Genomic DNA, 20746 nt, shown 5'->3' with positions numbered 1-20746 from the left:
AGGCCCTGAAGGTGGTTGCATTCTGGGGTATGCTTCCAAAAGCACTTCTACCTCTCACAGAAGCACATGTGAAGTCCCCCAGTTTGGTGCAGATTAAATCACAAGCAAATGTACGTTTCATAGTGTCTTATTTCATGCATCCCAAAGTCTCAGAAGCTGTTCATGGGTCAAAATATTCTTTTTCAAAGTACTTTTAAGTCCATTTAAACAAAACCATATAAAAAGACTTCTGCATTCTTTATGCTCTAGGCAATCTTAATTCCAACATACCACTTGTGGTTTACATTTTTAAACACTGAAGTAAATTGTTTGCAAGAACAGGCTATTTACTTAAGCAAATTTACACTTGTAGGAATATACTCTGTTAAAAATTTAGGAAAACCATCAACACATGGCAGCAAGAGTCATGATCTCTACAACAACAGCAACCTACCCAAAAAGCTTGTAGAGAGCAGGTAAACACAATGATAACCAGCATTCTAAATATGGCAAAACCACACAAATAATACACCATACAGAAATGAGCAGTATGGTACCTAATATTGCACAAGAGAATTATGCACCAGGACAGCAGAATACACTTCCTTTGACAGCAGTAAGAAATGGCCACTGCTATTAATACAGTGGTGCAGTCTCCCCGATCTTGTCCTCTTGCACCATAAGGACTGCCCATTTTCAAAAGTTACAGCAATTATACCTTAAGTAGCTCCTTTGCCTATTTAATCCTTTACTCTTCCATACCTAATATACTGTTTTCCAGTTCAGTCTTCCAAATGACAACCTATACAACTATCTTTTTGAAAAAATGGTGGGTTGTGGGTTGTTTATTGTGTTTTTTTTTCAAGAATGCAGTTCTATTTTAATGCCATACAAACTAGCAAAGTTATTGCATGTGAACAATTTCATGTTGTCACATGTGAACATATTGTCATGTGAACATGACACCTAAAGTTAGGTAAAAGAATCTCACAAGCTATTTGGAGATGCCAGAGTTATTTATACAAACTGCTTTATATCCTAAAAGCTTAATCCACAGAACAATCTATAAAAGCTTTGGTTACTATAAACCATCCTAAAAATGTGGGGAAACCCTTCACGCTTCACAGTTAAGTTTCAGGATGGTAAACACGACATTGTACTCAATCACAACCCAGTAAACAGAAACATATACATAAATAATGATAACTAATGTGGTAGTGAGAATCTGTTTCCTGAAGTTGACTATTCCTAGGCCAGCTCCTGAATCTTTACAAGCACTGGAAAACAAAACCAGAAGCTTCCCCCTCCATGCCGAAGCTTATGCTGTGTTTCATAGGAATTAAAGTCCTAGTCAACAGCCCAGAGAGATTCAATTATCAGGACCAGCTGTTGTTTTAATTGAATTGTAAAATAGGATGGAATGGCATTGACTACACACTGAACAGTTACCTCTTCCTAAGATTTTAATATATAACAGTACAAAAAGTTTTAGTGCCATCAGATTATTATAGTATACCTGAAAGTACCTTAGAAGTATTTTTTCCATGAGAAAAGATTCCTTCAAGATAGTAGAAAAACTAGAGATACTTTTCTTCCAGATGTAATTTTAAGACTTTATGTGGAAATGGCAGAAAATAATCCCTTATCTAATGACTACCCAACTTCTCTAAGCAGAAAAACAAAATATGAAGTTTTTGGTGCAAGAGAGTCTAATTTGTAAATCTAAAACAAAATTAAAAGGCTAACACCCTTCACTAGTAAAAGAAAGAATACTGCTGAAAATCAGTTACTGCCTTTCCCTTATGCCATTTGATATAAATATTTATAGTAGGGAACAAAAAAGTCAGCTGATTAGCTCACCCATTGCTGCATTATAGCAAAGTGACGACATTTTGACGTGACTAGATAAACTGCAGCATATAATCAGACATTCAAAATGACATATATAAAACTTCACAGACGACTGAAGCACCAAAGACCTTCACAGCAGGCTGCCAACTATGTCATGTGCCCATTACCAGCAGTCCACTTGACTCTAAAAAAGTCTGACAAAAAGTCTGACAAAAGTAGCAAAAAAGCCAAGCAAGCAAGAAAGAAAAGCATTTGCCAGGAAAGGAGCAGAACACCAGTACTTTATTTCTTGCCTGGAAAGAAGCTCCTAGAAAGTTACTGGCATTTCAAGCATAGGGTTACTTCAAGGTATGACAAACTTGTTGTCATCAGGGTCACATAGTATCACGTTCAAAGCTTACGTGATTTAAGCTGACAGAAATACTGCAAAAGTCAGCTACTTCTTGCTCAGCCGGCATAACCCTTTCATCAGGTAGAAGGTGAATGGCACAGGGAGGGAGGAGGAAGCAATAAAAATAGCCAGAAGGAGAAGGACAGCCACTTCAGAAACTAAGTATTTCCCTACACCAAGAACTGAACAAGAACTGGAAAGAAACCTAGGAACTTTTGCCAGCTCTTGGAAAAGCTTAATACCGTGGTAAATGTCAGGGGTGCTTCCTAACACTTAGCACAGTTATTGCTCCCTTAAGTTACACTGTCTTGATGGTTAAGGTCAGTCTGTAAAAGAATCAACTGCAAGATCTAAACTTCCTAGTTCACAAACTGAGTAAAGCAAACACTCAATCCTGGTTTTAATCCAGATGAGGAAAAAAAAAGAAACACAGAAAAGGGAAAAAAAAATTCATGCCTCCATGTTGCAGATTTATCTACTCAAATATACTTCAAACCCTTCAACCTCACTGGTGTGCAGAAATGCAATTATAACAACCCATAATACTCCCAGCAACCCCTTTCACTTTTAAACTCTTGTACCATTTTGGTTATGAATTACACTTGGAATAATTAAAACAGTATTACCCACCTCCAGTATGCAAACCCCTGGACACCCTGTTTCTCAGAAGTTTCGAGTTTTATACAGTATGTAGCAGAAGTTTTTATGTGCCTTGTACTATACTAAATATTTTAGGGTGACATTTTCAGGACTGTTGCTTCTGGGTGCTCCCTTCTCTCTGCCACTTCCAGTCTTTCTATGGTTGCATTTCCAAATGGAAACCATGCTGAATCATCCATGTATCCAGGACACACACTGGATAGTTCATAATCTTCTTGATGCTTAGCACAGGATATTGGACAGTTAAGCTGTGGATAGTGGCAGAGCCTGAAAACATACCCAGAGATATACTGCTGTTACAAATCTCTCCTAAGCACTCATACAAGCAGCTGCCTTGTTCAGCACTCTCACACTCCTTCACAGAAATCTGACTTCCCCTCTAAGTTCTTTAAGGAGTTCCAACACTTCATTTACTATAGTTATACTCCAAAGCCAGGGTGACTTGATTAGCACTCAGTGCTTTTAGACATTAGCAATTCATATCACGGGAGCAATCTGCTAAGAGCAAGCAGCTCACATATACTGGAATTCAAGGAGACGTTTCAAGTAACAGATCAAGAGCCAAAAAACAGGTGATCCTCAACCATGTCTAGCAGAGTATCACCACGAATTTTAAAGACTGCTAAGGTTCTAATCATGAGACACACTGCTGACAAGTTGTTGAGTGAAAAGCTGAATGTCTTTCCTAAACTAAAACCTAAACAGGAGGTGAAATAGCAAACTCCTTCTGTAAGCTAAAAGGACTTCAGTGAACCCTTCTACTTTTTCTCTTTATGTGTAGCTTCTTACATGTAATTTCAGGGAATTTCCTCCTAGCAGTGGTAAACTAACTAATACAAATCTTCTGGCAAGATAACTGAATATTTTTCAAAAGCTTCAGTTTGGAAAATAATCTGTGAACTTCTTGAACATGAAAACTAAATTACGAACACCGCCACCTCCAGCACCTGAACTGAAAGTTAAGCCTGAGATCAGGTATCGTTTCACACAAACATATATATCAGGTGTCACTTCACACACCACGACTACTCCTTGGTTTGAGATCACTTCCACCCTTTTTGAAAAAAAAGAAAGACAGAATTATTTTTTTTTAATAAAACTTACAGAAGAAAAAGGTATTTTGCTTAATTTATACTAGCTTAAAAAGTCAAACACAGTAGTAAACTGAAACATCAGAAACTATGTATTAAAATTTTCTTGATGTTAAATAGGAAAGTCTTCACGAAAGGAGATTATCTTGTCACTCCCCAGCCCAAGACATAAAAAGATATTCCAACACAGACTTGCACTCACTACACAGCATGAGGTATAATTTCCAGAAAAACTCTTTGGTCATAATTTCAATGAAGGATTAACCAAAAGGTGGGGCTATCCCATCAGCAACACCCAATCAGTCAGTGTTACAAAAAATACACCCTGAAAGCTACCTGAAAAACAGAGAAGCCTTTTCATGAAATATAACCTATAAAGGTAGTGCAGACGTATTTCTTTAAAGGAGCATCATTCATGGGAATACACTAATTGGAGAGCTAATTTTCTAATGCTGGAAAAACTAATACACAAAAATCAACATTCACGCCACAAGACTATACAGAAGTTTTATGGTGTTTTTACAGGTACAAAAGAATTCACTTTCTGCCTATACAAAAAGGCTTACTGCTCTAAGCAACCATAGCAGTTCGTCCAGCTGAGGATTTCTAAACATCTCACACAAAGCTCGTTGCCTGAAAGCAGTTTACACTGAAGAAAAACACCATCGCACCCCGATGTGCGACCTATTTCTCAAACCTTCTCTGTCGAGCATTTGAACCGATACCTACAAAGAAATATTTGCTATGCTAGATTTCCACCACCTCAAGAAAAGCCGGAAAAGGAAAGAAAGAAAAAGAAAGAAAAAGAAAGAAAAAGAAAGAAAAAGAAAGAAAAAGAAAGAAAAAGAAAGAAAAAGAAAGAAAAAGAAAGAAAAAGAAAAACCAAACCCCAAATGTTAACAAACTCCTACCCACGGAGCGTTAAGTCTAACAGACGCCTGGCAGGCCAAGTCGCACGGCACATGAGGCAAATGTTATCCCAACCGCCGTATTTTCCACCCAATGCCCATGCTGGGCTGCCCCTCCGGCGGGGCAGCGGGGGCAGAGCCGCAGCGTCCGGCGGCCGGCAGGGCCAGGGCTCGGCGCAGCCCCGGCTGCGGCAGGGCCGCCCTGCAGAGCGGCCAGCGCGCACGGCCCGCCGGAGCGCCGCGCGGAGCGCACCGACGAGATCGTCCCGCGCCCGGTGCGGGCTCCGTGCCCCCGGCGGCTGCACCGCGGGGCTCCGTGCCCCCGGCGGCTCCACCCCGTGCCGCGGGCAGACCCGACCGCGGCCAGGCCCGGAACCCGGGCACCGCTCCTACCGTAGGGCCTGCGACCATCTCCGCGGGCGAGATCGCGCAGGGCGCGGCTCCCGCAGAGACCCGCCGTGCCCGAGCGACCCCGCACACGTCCACCGGTGCCCACAGGGACGCGCCCGGCGGCCCCGGAGAGCCCGGCACGGAGGAGCCCCGCCCCAGTCCCGATCCCGGCCCCGGCCGCGGCCCTGCCCCCGCCGCGGCCCGCTCCGCCCCGCCCCGCCCCGCCCGAGGTGATGCCCGCTCACGGGGCTGCACCTTGGCGGCAGGCGGGGAGCCCCCACTCACCCCGCGGCGCTGGGGCGGGGGCGCCGGGCGGCGGCTCCGCGCTGCGGCCCCGCCGTGCTCATGCGGCGGCGGCAGGACCTGCCCGCACCGCAGCGCGTCACCGGCCCCGCCGCGCCCCGCCCGCGCGCAAGCGCCGCCGCCGGCGGGAGCGCGGTGCCCGGCCCGGCCGGCCGCACGGAGGGAGCCGCAGCCGCACGAGTCGTGACAACAGCCCTGGCTTGGCCGCCCCCCGTGCCAACCACTCGCGCCTGAGCAGCCCATACTTGTGTGAGATAGACAAGGATCTAACGCGGGCACGGAGGGCAGCAAGAGGATGGGAGCAGGCTTTTCTCGGTGGTTCGCGAGCAGTAGGACAGGAGGCAGTGGGCACAAACTGATGCACAAGAAGTTCCACCTGAACACGGAGAACTTCCTTGCTGTGCGTGTGACCAAGCGTTGGCACAGATTGTCCGGAGAGGTTGAGGAGTCTCCCTCGTCGGAGATACTCAAGAACCCTCTGGACACGATCCTTGTACTATACTAAATATTTTAGTATATTTTAGTGCGGTGTACTCTCAGATGACCCTGCTCGAGCACGGAGGTCGGACCGGATAACCCACTGTCGTCTCTTCCAACCTGGCCGGTTCTGTGTTTCTGTAATGCCTTCGTGGGGCGCTTCCCCCCAGCCCAACCTTTAGATGTAGTTTGCTGTGGCAGGTGAGTACCTGAAACCAAAGAATCCTATTGCCCAGGGCACTGAGGTACCACAGAAGCAAGTATGGAAACTCATAGTGATTCATTAGTCAAAGACTTTGTATGCCTCATCACACACCTCTCCCTCCTCCCCCCCCCCCGGCCCCCACCTTTCCCCTGAGAATCTTTGCAAAAGAGAATACCTCATACGCCTCACAAAACATTTTACAGCAAATTAACCTCCATGTGCCTAGCACCTGGTTTTGAACCATGCATCAGTACCGCTTCTACACTATCAGTACCCACTTCTACAAGTGGGTAATTTAATCTCCCTCTTGGACACTCGTTAAACTGGAACAACCAGCTATTTTCTTTTTCATGAAGTACCTCAAATGAGGAAACTATTAAGAATCTGCAGCCGAATCTTTATACTGAGTTTACAATTCTGACATGGGAAAAGCAACCCTTTAGTAAAAGCCTGGCAAACTGAAATCAAGTTCAAATCCCAGTTACACCAGTAATAAAGGCACAATCCCTACAAGACCTATGCAAAGTTAATTTCCTAGTAACTTTGTGTATCCATGGAGTTACCCATTCCAATTCTTGTTCAGTAAAAAGCAGGTTTCAGATCTTTTAAATTTACAGTTCTATTCATCTTCCCTTTCAAAGTACAGATACCTGGCTATAGCACTTGTTGCTAGAGGACACGGAATGATTCGCACAAACATGTCTCAGTGATGTGATAGAAAAAAGGTACTTTTATTTTTCTGACTTTAATATTTTTAGATTCTTGACAATGACCAGGGATTGGATAATTAAGTTACTGCTTTCCCAATCACACTGGTCATGCAAAACGTCCATTAAAAGACGTTTCTTAGAAGGAATGTATAAACATTTATGTTTACAGTTACTTTCCTGGGAAAGTGGCTAAAACTATGAAAACAAGATTAGAAGGTTTAATTTTCAGGGTGACAGCACTTGCAACTCCTGTCCCACATATATAATTCAATCTACCCAAAGATAGCCAAGACTTTTCTACTGTCTAGGAGGCAGCTGTGCATTTTGTGTGACAGTTTGCAGAACACTTCCATAGGGCTGATTCACCTGAAGTATGATTTACAGTTACTGTTCGTTAGTCCTTTAACTCGAGGTACAGTGTTAGAAAGGTAAATTCTGCTTATCAGCCATGCAACGGTACACAGATGACCTGCACAGCCAGCATACACACCCCTACATTATGGACACAGAACAAAGCTGCTTTACTGGCAAGTCAGGAGAAACCATGAAAGTGAGGAGCAGTGAACTAATTTTGTCGAGGTATGACAGATGGGAGATCCTCATCCTCCTACCTCCTATTTATACATAACTGCTTATATACATTTTAAGTCCTTATACCACCATATTAACAAAAATGGATACTCAGATGTCCATTTATTCAGTTATTCACATTGTCTTTCTCCAGCAAATAATTCAACATTAATTATGTTTCCTAGAACTTGTAAACGCATGGGCTATGATCATTAAACATACATGTATTGGGAAAGAGCTTCCTCCCTCTCTTACAAGCTTCTCCGGGTGCCTAGCATGAATGAGAAGAGCACGTTATCAGAATGCAGAACTGTGCCAGTGCATTGGCAACAGGTAGGAACAGTCTCACTTGTTCCATAACACTGGTCACATTGGGAAATGGTAAGAGAATATTTAAAACAGAATTCAGTACAGCTACAAGTTGTCTGTGAATTCTATTAATGGAATTATTTTAAATGCATAACTGTCTAAAGCAAAGCAGAAGACATAGAATAAACACAAGTATGACTCAGGCAAAGACAAAAATAGTACTGGGCAGGCTCTGGCAAGTAAAGGACAAATAAAAGGCGTGTAGTTAAAAATCTCTCAAATATTTTGAAGTCAGAGTCAGTTTATTTAAGTTAGTTATGAAAATAATGTTTTAAAACAGCTCTGTTTTTATCTATCTCTTGGCACATGACAAAAATAAATCAATTAAAAAGATGAGAATTTTCTACTGAAAAAAGAGGGCCCAGCAGTAGCTCAAATTAAAGACTGGCAAAGAGTGATTCAAGAAAAAAATTAATGATAGTAATGGGCCTAATTAAAATACTCGTATCAGTTACTGAAATCTATTATTTTTTTTCACTCAATGTAAACAAAGAATGAAGAACATAATTGAATATTCATCTTGATTATTTAATCCAAAAGACTGTTCTGTGCAGAACTCCTATTTTTACTAGCTAAACATTTGTTAATGGAAATAGAAAGTCAGTGGAAAGTTAAAGGTCACTGAACAATTGAACCTAGAATTGTTTTTTTTGGGGCAGGTAAACTGGTTCCAAATTTAGGATTTATTTCTATGGAGGACAACTTTATCTTTAGAAAACCCAACTCTGGTGTACAAATGAAGTAGCATTGCTGATCTTATTTACATGACAATTCTTACCAATTCAGATGCAAATTCAGATTCAAAGACAGCAGGAATACACCCTAGCTTTTTTTTCAAACACAATACAGATTGCAAAAGTGAACTGTTTATCCATTGAATTTTTTCTGAAGAGTTAATACAGTGATTCATTATTCTTTTGGTTTCACAAAATTTTTAACACTTTAAGTAGAATCTTTGACAAGCATACAAAACTATTCCAAACAATTTACATTTAATTTACCCAGAGAAAATAATAAATACGAAAATAAGGTGATGGCAAATTATAGAGCCATCAAGTAAAAGCTTAATGGGGAGCCAGGCATGCATGTCTGAAAATTGCAGCAACAGTAATACTGTCTTGTGGAGCAGAATGGGTTCCATCAAATTTAAATCTCTAGGTTTGATCAAGTGACCCACCTAGCAGATGAGATAAAGGCTGTGGATTTTGTCTACCTGGACTTCAGTAAAACCTTTGATACTCTCTCTCCCACAGCTTCTTCCTGGAGAAACTGTTTGCTAGGACTCACTGCTGGGGCTGGTTCTGTTTAATGTCTTTATCAATTATTTGGATGAGGGGATTGAGTACCACCTCAGTTTGCAAACAACACCAAGCTGGGTGGGAGAGTTGATCTGATGGAGGGCAGGAATGCTCTGCAGAGGGATCTGGACAGACTGGGTCAATAAGCTGAGGCCAGTGGTATGAGGTTCAACAACGTCAGGTGCTGAGTCCTGCCCTTGGGTCACAACCCCATTCACTGCTACTGGCTTAAGGTAGAGACAGACTGGAAAACTGCCCAGCCGAAAAAAGATTAGGGGTCAGCAGCAGATCCTGACGTGGGGCGCTGAGGAGTGTGGAGCATATCCAGAGAAAGGCAGTGGAGCTGATGAAGGGCCTGGAACACAAATCTTATGAGAAGCAGCTGAGAGAGCTGGAGGTGTTTAGCTTGTAGAAAAAGGAGAAAAGGATGTTCAGGAGTGATCTTATCCCACTCTTACAACTACCTGAGAGTGCAGCACGCAAGGGCCTCTTCTCCTAGGCAATTAGTAACTGGAGAAGAACACATAGCCTCAAGATGTGCTGGGGCAGGTTCAGGTTGGACATGAGAAAGAATTCTGTCACTGAAAGAGTGCTTAAGCATTGGAACAAGCTAACCAGGGAGCCGGTAGTGTACCATTCCAGGACGTGTTCAGTAAACAACTAGACATGCAACTTAGGGCTACAGTTTAGTTGACATGGTGGCATTTAGTCAAAGTTAGACTTACAGGTCTTTTCCAACTTTAATAACTTTATGATTTGTAGGAAATTCAGTCTTAGGAATATACCTTTTAGTGGGACAATCCATGGACTTAGAGAAGGTAACAAACACATACCAGTCTAAACACTGTGTGGAAAGGCAAGGACATCAGAGGTGTTGTAAGTGAAAATAAGCTTATAAGTTTGCATAAATCATATTGTGTTCATGTAATATTGTTGACAAGGCAATACAAGCAATTAATTGAGTCACAGATTACTGACATTTATGCAGAGAGACAAGTTTTCAGACAAAGATAGGCTCCCCAGTCATGTATTTTTATAGGCTACTAAAAAAGTATTTACTACTAAGTAAGCTGTACAGCATGACTTCCAGGATCCAATCACACAGCTAAAATAATCACCAAAAAATTTAAAATATAATAGTTATCCCCTCTGTAAGCAGGAAAGGGCTGTAAAGCATTAAAACAGACTTCCTCTCTGAAGTGTTCTAAGAAGTGTGTGGAGGACCACTTGAGGACGTGATGTAATGGTGAACGTAGTGGTGGTGCTGAGCTGATGTTTGGACATGAAGGACTTTTTCAGCCTTAAAAATTCTCTGATTCTATGATAAAAGCAAGGTGAATAAGAAAAAGCTTTTCAAAATAATTTAGTGGGTAGCAACATATAAGCATCTCTAGATCCTATCCTGTTCCCTGTAATTATCAACTAGATAATAATTGTTTCTTATCAAAACTTAAACTCTGCTATTTAAATCTGCCTTGCCTGTTGCTATACTCCTATTACTGAACAGATCCAGTCACTTCCAGAGAATGAAGCTAAGATCACTCTTAAAAGCAATCACTACTTCATTTGGAAGCCAATGCTTGCCTACATGCACATTGGAGAATTTGTACTTGACTCTTTATCTCTAGCGTATCTTGAAAGTTAGAACACTTGGTACTTCACCAACATTGTGTCTCCTCTTTTTCACCTTTGAAATGATCTTTTGTGCTCTGTTATGCATGTATTTCAGTGTATAGAAAAGCATTTTAGTTCAACTTCACATGTGTTCAGCTACTTTAGCCTTTGTAATTCTACAATTGTAATAACACATCAATATTTTTCAGAGAGAATTCAGAATGTAAAGATTTGGTGGATATTTTCATCTAAGTTTCTGGGGACTGGGGTGGGAAGGAGTGGGCACTGTTTTTCAGTGCAGGAAGAGGACAAGTTTCCAAAGTGATGCACTGTTTCACAGGTTCATACCAAGTCAGCCATTTTTTTCCATATGCCTACTGACAATCACTTTTCATTTATACATGTAGATTATTAACACAATCCTCCCTCCGTGACCCAACCAAAACCAGGAATGAATCTCATTTGTTTCAGTCTAAGAACCTCCATACTCACAGTGTAAAAAAAAAAACAAACCAACTTAAAATCTATGTGTATAATTTTCAGCCTACCTGAAGGTCATCTTCTATTTATGAATGTATATGCATACTTTGAGATCTCTCACTTTCCATTTTCTCCCTGCACCAATAAGTTCCATTAAGAAGGACATCCAAAGCAATGGGAAGTTCCTGAAAAATCATCAGTACTTTAAGCAAGACAAAAGGTAAAGAATAATCTTCAGAAACAAATATGAGATTCCTCCTTCTTGGGGCAAGGCTATGAAGATATCCCACAGCAGATGATCATTTCCACAATGGACTTAGGACACTTTTTGAGGGAGAGAACAGATCTCTGCTATTTAGAAAATGATAAACAATTTTAATTTTGTACAAATAGGTCAATAAGTAATTCTACACACTTCAAATTCTTTAGAGCAAACAAAACAGATTAATCTCTTAAATCTGATTTTCATTTCACACAGTACTTGAAAGACTGGAGATGCCTTTTTGCTTATGCCAGTCAAAATTTCTTTTACAGAATATTTTCTTTAAAGCCAAATAGCAGAGGACAAGGTTGCTCACTTCTCCTCTTAAGTATCCTTATAAAATTCATAATGCTTTAATATGAGCTTCTGCAGTGTAAAAATAGACATCCTGTATTACAAACTCATACAAAATACATCAGTACTTTCAAAATTAATGCAACATCATTTTGGAAAGACAAAAATAGCAGTCAGTCAAATGACTACACCCTAAACTGTCACATGGTTAGCAGAAGTTTTCTTAAACAAAGCAGCCTATTTAAGTCAAGTATATGATGACATCTTCTAACTGTACTACAGGAACAAAGGTACTTAATATTGAGGACTACTTTGTGGTGTACTAGACTAAGGAAACAAGGGATACTTTTGTACTAAACTCCAAGGCATTTTAAATACTAGTGATTTTTGAAAATTATCCCCACAAAAAAAAAAAAAAAAAAAAAAAAAGTGCATGTAATCTAAGAATAAATAAAAATCGATTTTATTTCTCTGGATTTTCCCATGTGCATATCACATGTACCAGAAGTTAGATCAGTCCTTCACAGCATTTTGTCAGGACACTTCATTGTATCATTTCAGGCTGAAGTGCTTTGAGGTTATTGCAGTGAACATGCATTACACTTTTTAACTGCTATGGTAATTTCACACACACATAACCAACCTGCTGTTCATTTTTGATGCTTGGTATTTTTGCCAAGGGATGTGATAATTGCTTACATTTATTTGGGATGAATCCATTGCCATGATTACTTCACAAAAGTCAGCTTATAATTGCAACAATAAAATCTGTGCAGAACCATAAACAGGTATTTTCTAGTGGAATACTCTGTGACAAACTTCAAACTTTTTCAGAGAGTAATTTTTGTTAAATATTGTGGTTTTAAAAGAAGAACTTTATAGTGAAATTATTATTATATGGACTACAGCCCTTCTGTTCTGAAACTGAAAGTGTAATTCCCCTGAAAATCATCTACAGAAGAGAGTGCTGGTCAAGCTGTCACATTATATCATATTATTATATCATATTATAGCTGTATTAAAGACAGCTAGTTTTCATGTACAGATGTTTTAAGCGACATCAAGTTCAATAATAATGATCTGTTCTTTCTACCATAACATTGGGATCATTACAGATATCTGCTGTATTGTTGTATATCATCCCTGGAATTCTGTATAAGTACAGTGCAGCTGTCAGCCATCAGACATTTCAACAGCCAGTAAACTAAAGGTAACTTATTCTTTCAGATAAAGTAGATTGCTGTCATTGGCTGAACAGGAGCTCTCACTGAAATTTCTTGCTTCTCACCAAGCATAAATGCTCAGTACTTTGCATGTTGAATAGGAAGGATGATGAATAAAGTTAGTCTTTTTATTTTAATCTCTAACTTGTTTCCCAAAACCTCGGAGACAAAATCTGCTTAAGATCGTCTCTACTAGCCCGGTAAAGCATTGTCTTTTACCCTGGTGATCTTAGCCTGAAACTGCACACATTCAGTCATACTAAAACCCTAGTTCCCCCTAAGACATCATCTCACGTCACCTAGCTTCCCTCTCAGCAGAGATAATCAGCACATCTCCGTAGACCCTGTACAGAACACAGACTTACGTAATCTCTAGCACATGACGTTCATTAAAACGGAGGGCAAAAGGAAGGGGAGCTGGGCTGGGCTGGGCACCCCGCGGCCGCGCCGGGACCTCGCTGGCAGCGATCCAGAGTCACAGAATGGGTCAGGCTGGAAGACACGAGGTCATTTGGCCCAACCTGTCTGCTCAAGCAAAATCATCCAGGAGCACGTAGCACAGGCTTGTGTCTAGACAGTTCTTGAGTATCTCCCGTGGGGGAGACTCCACAACCTCTCTGGACAATCTGTTCCAGCGCTCGGTCACCTGCACGGCAAAGAAGTTCCTCCTGGTGTTCAGGTGGAACTTTTGCATCAGTTTGTGCTCAGTGCCTTTTGTCCTATCGCTCGGCACCACTGAGGAAAGCCTGGCTACGTCCCGTTGACACGTGCCTTTTAGATATTCATACAGCGTCCACAACAGACCTGGGGCCAGACTCCGTTCCCGCTGTGCTGCAGCGCCCCGACGCCGGCGGCTCCCGCATTGTGCCCTATCCGCGTCCCGCTCCTGCCCCCACCCAGCACGGGCCCTCATGGCGCCCGAGCCCACACGGCGCAGGGCGGAGCCGCCGCAGCCCCGCCCGCCCCGCGTGCCTGGCGGGCGCAGCGGGTGCCGAGCGCTGCCGCCCCGGCCGCTCTCGCCCCGCCTCGCCGCCACGGTGAGCGGCGGCCGTGCAGGGGTGGGGCGGCGGAGCTTTCTGTGTGCGGCTGCGCCGGGGCGCTAAGGCCGAGGCCGCGAGCTGCTGGCGGCGGCAGCAACAGCAGCAGTGGGTCTGCGCGTGTGCGGCGGCGGCCCGGCCAGGAGCGGCGGCGGGCAGCGGCGTGGGACGTAGCGGGTGAGGCCCGGGGAGGGTGCGGGGCGAGGAGCGCAGGCAGAGCCTGCAGGGGCACCGAGGGAGGGAGGGAGGAAGGGGGAGCCCGCGGTGGGGCGGGCGGCGCGGTGGCCCCTCCTCTGCGGCGGGGCGCAGGAGCCGGGAGGGCAGGCGGCGGTGCCTGGTGCCCCCGGGGAGCTGCGCCGGCCCGCTGAGCAGCGCGGCCCGGCGGCTCTGTCAGCGCCGGAGTTGGGATGACCTGCGGGAAGAAGAGAGCCCGAAGGGCCTGGCTGTCCCGAAATAGAAGGGGAAATTTAATTTATTACAATTGATTTCCCACGTATTTCCTCATCCCAGCCTGCTGAGCCTGGCAGTCCCTGCGGTCGCTTGAAAACTGGTGATACCCTGACGGCCCCCGACGGAGATTGAGCCTGGCTGGGACGAGGGGACCCCCGGGCTGCTGTTCGAAGGCCTTTTGATCCTCCTCTTTGTTTTTGGTAATTCCCGATGCCCGGGAGGTCTTCTGCTACTGGGGCCTTTGTTTGAAGCTTCCGTGGCGGCTGTGGTTAAGCTGCTCGGAGCTTGCCGAGCTCGCAGCTGTCTCTTGCGAGAGCTTCGTTGGCATGGTGGGAGTTCAGTATCGCTGATACCTCACAGGCAGGCTGACCGGGAAAGCGTGGAAGTCCTCAGGGCTGCCCGCGTGTAGGGAGGTTGTGAAAGAGCAAAACCAGCTTGAAGTAACTGGTCGGTGGAGTTTAAAACTTACATTCCAGTCTGAACTTGCTTAACTTTAGTACTGCGACCTTGATGCTGCTTTCTGCAGAAGATAGCAGAGGAAATAAGCCTTTTTCCAGTTTTACAGTGCCCTCTTTTTAATTCGTGTTGCAGAGCAGTAGGAAGAACATTATTATTGACATAATATATATGTAATATATAATATTACTTCTGTACTACAATATATAATTAATAATATTACTAGATACACTGATAGTATAAAAGAACAAAAAGAAAATTGCGATGTCTGCATCTGTTGTTATGCTTCTGATTTTATTTCTAATTTGACAGTAAACACTTTAGTATGGGTGTGTACAGCTGATGATTTGGTGTCCTTAGTTTTTGAGGTTTCACAGCCTACAAGCTACTGGTAAAGAAATAATGCATAACAAAAGCTTTTTCTTAAAGAGTTTTTGTTAGTGAGGGTTTTTCTGTTGGTCCTGTGTAACAGTAGATGTTTAGATAAAATGTTAGTTCATTTCCCATTCTTACCTGATTGTTGCAAAGAAAAAAAAATATTCACGTGAAGCACTTTCTCTAATTTGTGCCAATATATGGTGTCTCTGACAGGAATTTAAAGGTGCGGCATCATGGTTATGAAAGCTACAGTAGAAGATGATGATTCAGGATGGGAACTCGGTATGCCTGACAAGATGGAAAAGAGTAATACCAGCTGGATAGATATAACCCAGGATTTTGAAGAAGCTTGTAGAGGTGGGTTGTAATCTTTTCATTCTGAGAAAACTTAGCATCCTTAGGAGGCCTAAGCATAGTTCTTTGAGCTTTTTTGAGCAATAGTTTTGACCCAGATTCAAGCTTCAGGTGAATGAGCTACATTGATTCTGTGGTAATTCTGAGGTTTGAATTATCATGAGCCACCACACTTTGCTTCCTCTTCCAGATTACATAAATAGCTCTTTAATTAAAGTTTTTTCATCTTATGCCTTTTCATGTCTGCTTTTTTTCCTTTGCAAAGATTTCTTCCTGTCTCTTCTGCCAAGCAAAAGTGTCATTCCTGCATGCAGAGTCAACACTATTTCTTTCTTGTATATTTTTGGACCTCCAGTGTCCAATAATTCATTTAGTTCATCAGTGCATCATGTTTCATCTTTGAAACAAGTTAAGTTTTTGAACTGATGCAACACATCTCAGTAATGGGGAAGCAGTTGCTTCCATTTAAACTGTGCCTTTATTACTATCAGGTACTACTGCTAGTTTACAGTTTTTTCAACTGATTTTATGGTGACACTAGGGAAAAATAATTATGAAACTGCATCTTACCACACAGAATATTACAGAGTGATAAACACAATTTCTGTATATTCTCTATATTACTCTAAATTACTTTTAAATAATTATTTATATTGCTTATATCTGTGTGCTCGTCAAATATATCTAAAGACTCCTTTAAAAGTTACAAGGAAAGGCAAGATTTTCAGTAGTCTCCCCTGGAAAAGACTAAGGCACCTGAATAAAGGAGCAGAGGAAACAGTTGTATTCCAGGCTATTCAGATGCTACTATTTCACAGAATAATCATTACAGGATGATTTGGGTTGAAAGGGACCTTAAAGACCATCTTGTATCAACTCCCCTGCCATGAATAGGGACATCTTTCATGAGCCTATGTTGCTCGAAGCTGTATCCAGCCTGGCTTTTAATAGAACTTGTCCCAGAGATGAGGGACCCACAACTTCTATGGGCAACCTATTCCATTGATTTACCACCCTCACAGTACATAATTTCTTCCCTATATCTGATCTAAATCTCTTTTAGTTTGACAGTGTTTCCCCTTGTCTCATCAGTACATGCCCTTGTAAAAAATCCCTCTCCAGCTCTTTTCTAGCCTTCCTTTATGAACTAGAAGGATGCTAGATATTCTCCGTAAACCCTTTTCTTCTCCAGGCTGAGTAGCTCCAACTCTTTCAGCCTGTCTTCACAGGAAAGGTGCTTTAGCCTTCCATTCATTTTTGTTAACTGCTGCTGAACTTGCACCAACAGTTCCACGTCCTTCCTGTGCCAGGACCCCAGAGCTGGATGCAGGGTTCCAGGTGGGGTCTCACGAGAGCAGAGCAGAGGGGCAGAATCCCTTCCCTTTATCTGCTGCCCACACTGCTTCTGATGCAGCCCAGAATATCAGCTTTTTGGGCTGTGAGTGCACTGTGTGCTTAGTAATTCTAAAACTTCATTAACTACTAGAATAACAGAGAGATAAGGACACACTGTAAACCACTAGTCTTTTTAGTCTCTCAGTCTTGAAAGTGCTTTGTAAGTAAAAGCATTTTAGTCATTTTAGTAATAAAGCATTATTTTAGCATTTTAGTAGTAAAAGCATTAGTGTCATGGGTTGACCTGGGCCAGATGCCAGGCACCCACCAAAGCTGCTCACTCCACTCCCTCTGCAGCTGGACAGAGTAGAAAAAATTCAGTGAAGGTTCATTGTTTGAGATAAGGACTGGGAGAGATCACTCACTAAATCCTGTCATGGGAAAAACAGGCTTAACTTAGAGATACGAATAACTCTCTAATATCACCTCTCCCTCCTTCCAGCTCTGCCTCCTACCCCAGCAGCACAGGGAGGCAGGGAATGGGGGTCATGGTCAGTTCATCACCCAGGGCTTCTCCCACTGCTCAGGGAGGGGAGATGTTTCCCTGCTGCACTGTGGGGTCCCTCCCACGGGAGCCAGTTCTGCGTGAACTTCTCCAGTGTGAGTCCACTCTGCAAACTGCTGCAGTGTGAGTCCATCCCATGGGCAGCAGTCCTCCCAAAACTGCTGCAGCCTGGGTCACTCTTTTACAGGGTACAAGTCCTTCAAGGACAGGCTGCTCCAGCATGGGGCCTCCCTTGGGTTCACAGATTCCTTTGTGCATCCACCTATTCCAGCGTGTGTCTCCTCCATGGGCTGCAGGTGGATCTCTGCATCCCCATGGACCTCCCTGGGCTGCAGGGGCACAGCTGCCTCACCATGGGCTGTGCCAGGGGCTGTGGGGGAATCTCAGCTCTGGTGTTTGGAGCACCTCCTCCTTCTCCTTCTGCACTGACCTTGGTGCCTGCAGGGCTTTTCTTCTCCCATATTCTCACCTGGCTCTTCTCCATCTGCTATTAAAACTGTGCAATGTTTTTGTTTGTTTTTCTTTCCTCTTAAATCTGTTACCGCAGAGGTGTTGTTGTTTCTGAATGGCCCAGCAGCATGTCCATCTCTGGAGCCACCAGGGATTGGTTCTGCTGCACATGCAAGAAGCTACTTGCAAAAACTGTCCCGGTATCCACCCCACAACAAGCTACCAAACCCAGGCCATGCAAACTCAATGCAAGTATAAATGCCTGATTTGCTTCCTGCAGCTTATTCTCTTGTGGCATAAGGCAGTTTGGTGTGTGACAAGGCTGCTCTGGAAAAGTTGTGCTAGAATGATTGTAATTTTTCATTTTGTCCCGTTCTTTTGTAGAACTGAAGTTAGGAGAATTGCTTCATGACAAGCTGTAAGTATGTGTGTGGGGTGGTTCTGGCTTTTAGATAAGATTACTGCTTACATGTTAATGTTATCTAATAATTAAGCTTTCTTAGACTTTAAGTAAGGTATTTCAAGTATATAGAACATAATACATTCTTTGCAGTGTGTATATGCTGCACATGTATGAATGCTGAACATATCTGATGCTCTAAGTATAACGTTATATTTTTCAACGTGGTTGAAGTTGTGTTTCAGAAGTTCATAGCACATCTTATGATCTATGGTGATTACATTACTGCACTGCTTTATGGGATATACTGTTATGAGAAAAGGCCAGAAGAACTTTAAACTTGATTGCCTCAAACATCACTATCAAGTATTTGATAAACAATCCGTATGCTTTAATGCAACTTAAGTAACATGCTAAAGCGGAAAGTGAGAACTCTACACATTGAAAGCATATTTCACCAAGAAGCAAGTGGTGAAGGCTTGCTGAATTTATTAAAGAAAGATGAATTTAATTTAAATATTTTAAAGATTAAATTCTTTTTCTTAGTGAAGGTGTTCACCTGAGTAGAAGAAAGTTATATTTGAAACTAATATCTCAGAAAACAGATGCTCACTGTTAAACGAAAACCGGCTTAAAAGTGTGCACAGGGATGTCACCGGCTATTTACTTAGTTGAATCAAAGCACATTTTCAGGTGTCATTTTATACATAAGAGCATTTCAGAGCAAATACAGCACGTACACTTTTCAGACTTTAGATATGCTACATGCAATAAACTTTTTGTATAATAAAGACTGTTGCGGGAGTTCTGATGGATGTCATTCTAAAGTGAAGCACTATATCCCTTCATATGTAGGCAAGGCTTCTTCTGGGGTGGATCTTTTGCAAGCTTTTATGCCCTGACTACAAGTGACATGTTGTCACATGCTGTGGGCTTTTGTTTTTTGTATCAGTTTTCTCAACATGCCCATTTTAAACAAGGCTAGTATATTCAATATATATTAGTCTATATCATGTATATTATCATTAGTGCGTGGGGGATGTACCTTACTTGGTTTTTTGGGGTGTGGTGTAATAAAGAACACCTTGTTCAGTTAATATCAGTCTATGATTTTACATGATGTTTAAAAAGATGCTATGAATTTTATAGAAACAAGTGTGCAAAGCTACAGTAGCAGGATATTTCACTCAGGAATGTTCTTATCCTTAGAGAAAGGCTAATAATTTTCTTTTACTTTTAGCCATCTGGTTTCCCATAAACTTGTTGAGGGATCCTTAACTTCCTGAAAACCATGATCTCTGAAGATCAGGACTAATGTTCACATACCTTATTGCCTGTGGTCAGAATACAGTGTACTTTGTTTGTCAACCTATGCTCTTTTTCATTAGTCTGTGAAGACTGTTTTGTATAAAATAATTACATTCAGCACATTTTTTTATTTGTGTTCTTAGTTTCGGTCTTTTTGAAGCCATGTCTGCCATTGAAATGATGGATCCTAAGATGGATGCTGGTATGATTGGAAACCAAGTTAACAGAAAGGTTCTTAACTTTGAGCAAGCTATTAAGGTTTGTGTGAACTTCCTGGGTTTGCCTACACTGTCTGTAAAAATATACAGTTTTGTCAAATTACAGTTAAGCACAATACAGCATAATTAGTGTTTTCAATCTTCTCTTGAAATTTATGTGGGGTTTTTTTCCTTTTGGATAATGAAGAAAAAAATAGCTTGCGATGTTTACTTTTTCCTGCATTACCACAATGATACTAACTCTTCTAGTGAAAAGTACTGTGAAATTATTGGGTATTGACACTTCAAGTAAATCTATTTCCAGCATTGTTTTGCAAATTACTCTGTGCTTCCCCAAAATGTGTCTTTTATATGAAGATAAGTATGATATGAAAGGTTAGCTTCCATTTAACCTGAATGGAAACCAACTTCTTAAAAAAGCTGGAAATTAACACTATATCATTCTTTGAGTTTATCAGCATTGAGAAGAACCTGGATAACTTACCAATGTTGATAGTAATGATTAACTTTTTATTTATGATTAAGGTAAATTGGAGGGCAGGGTTGAAAGACTTGGTATTATTGTTGAAAAAGTAATGAACTCAGAGGGAAAGGTATTTTTTTACAGTGAACATTTGGAATGGAGTCAGAGAACTCCATAAAACACTGGCTAAGTCATGTAGAATGTATGCAGGATTGCATACACTGGGCAAATTAAATGATCAAAGTTGTAGCCTTTTT

The 20746-nt window shown here is 42.0% G+C and overlaps 2 protein-coding genes and 1 long non-coding RNA gene across 53 annotated transcripts in view; 2 read left to right on the top strand and 1 right to left on the bottom strand.

Annotated features, from left to right (window-relative positions):
- AGTPBP1 (ATP/GTP binding carboxypeptidase 1) overlaps positions 1–14043 on the bottom strand; it is a 68833-nt gene extending 54790 nt beyond the window's left edge. For 9 of the 50 annotated variants that reach the window (XR_015280863.1, XR_015280864.1, XR_015280879.1 and 6 more), the window contains exon 1: positions 5556–5677. The gene's annotated coding sequence lies outside the window, so the exon portion shown is untranslated. Of the gene's footprint in view, positions 1–2851; positions 3150–4883; positions 5205–5273; positions 5464–5555; positions 5688–11364; positions 11482–13440 lie in introns of those variants that run through there. The other 41 variants (XR_015280857.1, XR_015280858.1, XR_015280876.1 and 38 more) reach the window with 18 other exon arrangements.
- LOC147648402 (uncharacterized) lies at positions 5697–12328 on the top strand. Its single transcript, XR_015280882.1, has 4 exons — positions 5697–5973; positions 6098–6251; positions 6902–6980; positions 7721–12328. It is a non-coding gene; the product is annotated as an uncharacterized LOC147648402 (long non-coding RNA).
- Positions 13974–20746, top strand: part of NAA35 (N-alpha-acetyltransferase 35, NatC auxiliary subunit) — a 27709-nt gene continuing 20936 nt past the window's right edge. The window contains exons 1-5 of one of the 2 annotated variants that reach the window (XM_086868896.1): positions 13974–14289; positions 14623–14762; positions 15610–15753; positions 18485–18518; positions 19952–20066. In XM_086868896.1, coding sequence (XP_086725022.1) covers positions 15630–15753; positions 18485–18518; positions 19952–20066 — 273 coding nt within the window. In that variant the 5' untranslated portion in view covers positions 13974–14289; positions 14623–14762; positions 15610–15629. The remainder of the gene's footprint in view (positions 14290–14622; positions 14763–15609; positions 15754–18484; positions 18519–19951; positions 20067–20746) is intronic. The other variant, XM_086868897.1, reaches the window with a different exon arrangement.

The sequence above is a fragment of the Cyanistes caeruleus genome, chromosome Z, assembly GCF_971803275.1.
Source record: "Cyanistes caeruleus chromosome Z, bCyaCae1.hap1.1, whole genome shotgun sequence".
NCBI classification, from domain to species: Eukaryota; Metazoa; Chordata; class Aves; order Passeriformes; family Paridae; genus Cyanistes; species Cyanistes caeruleus.
This window is presented reverse-complemented; position numbering and strand designations above follow the sequence as displayed.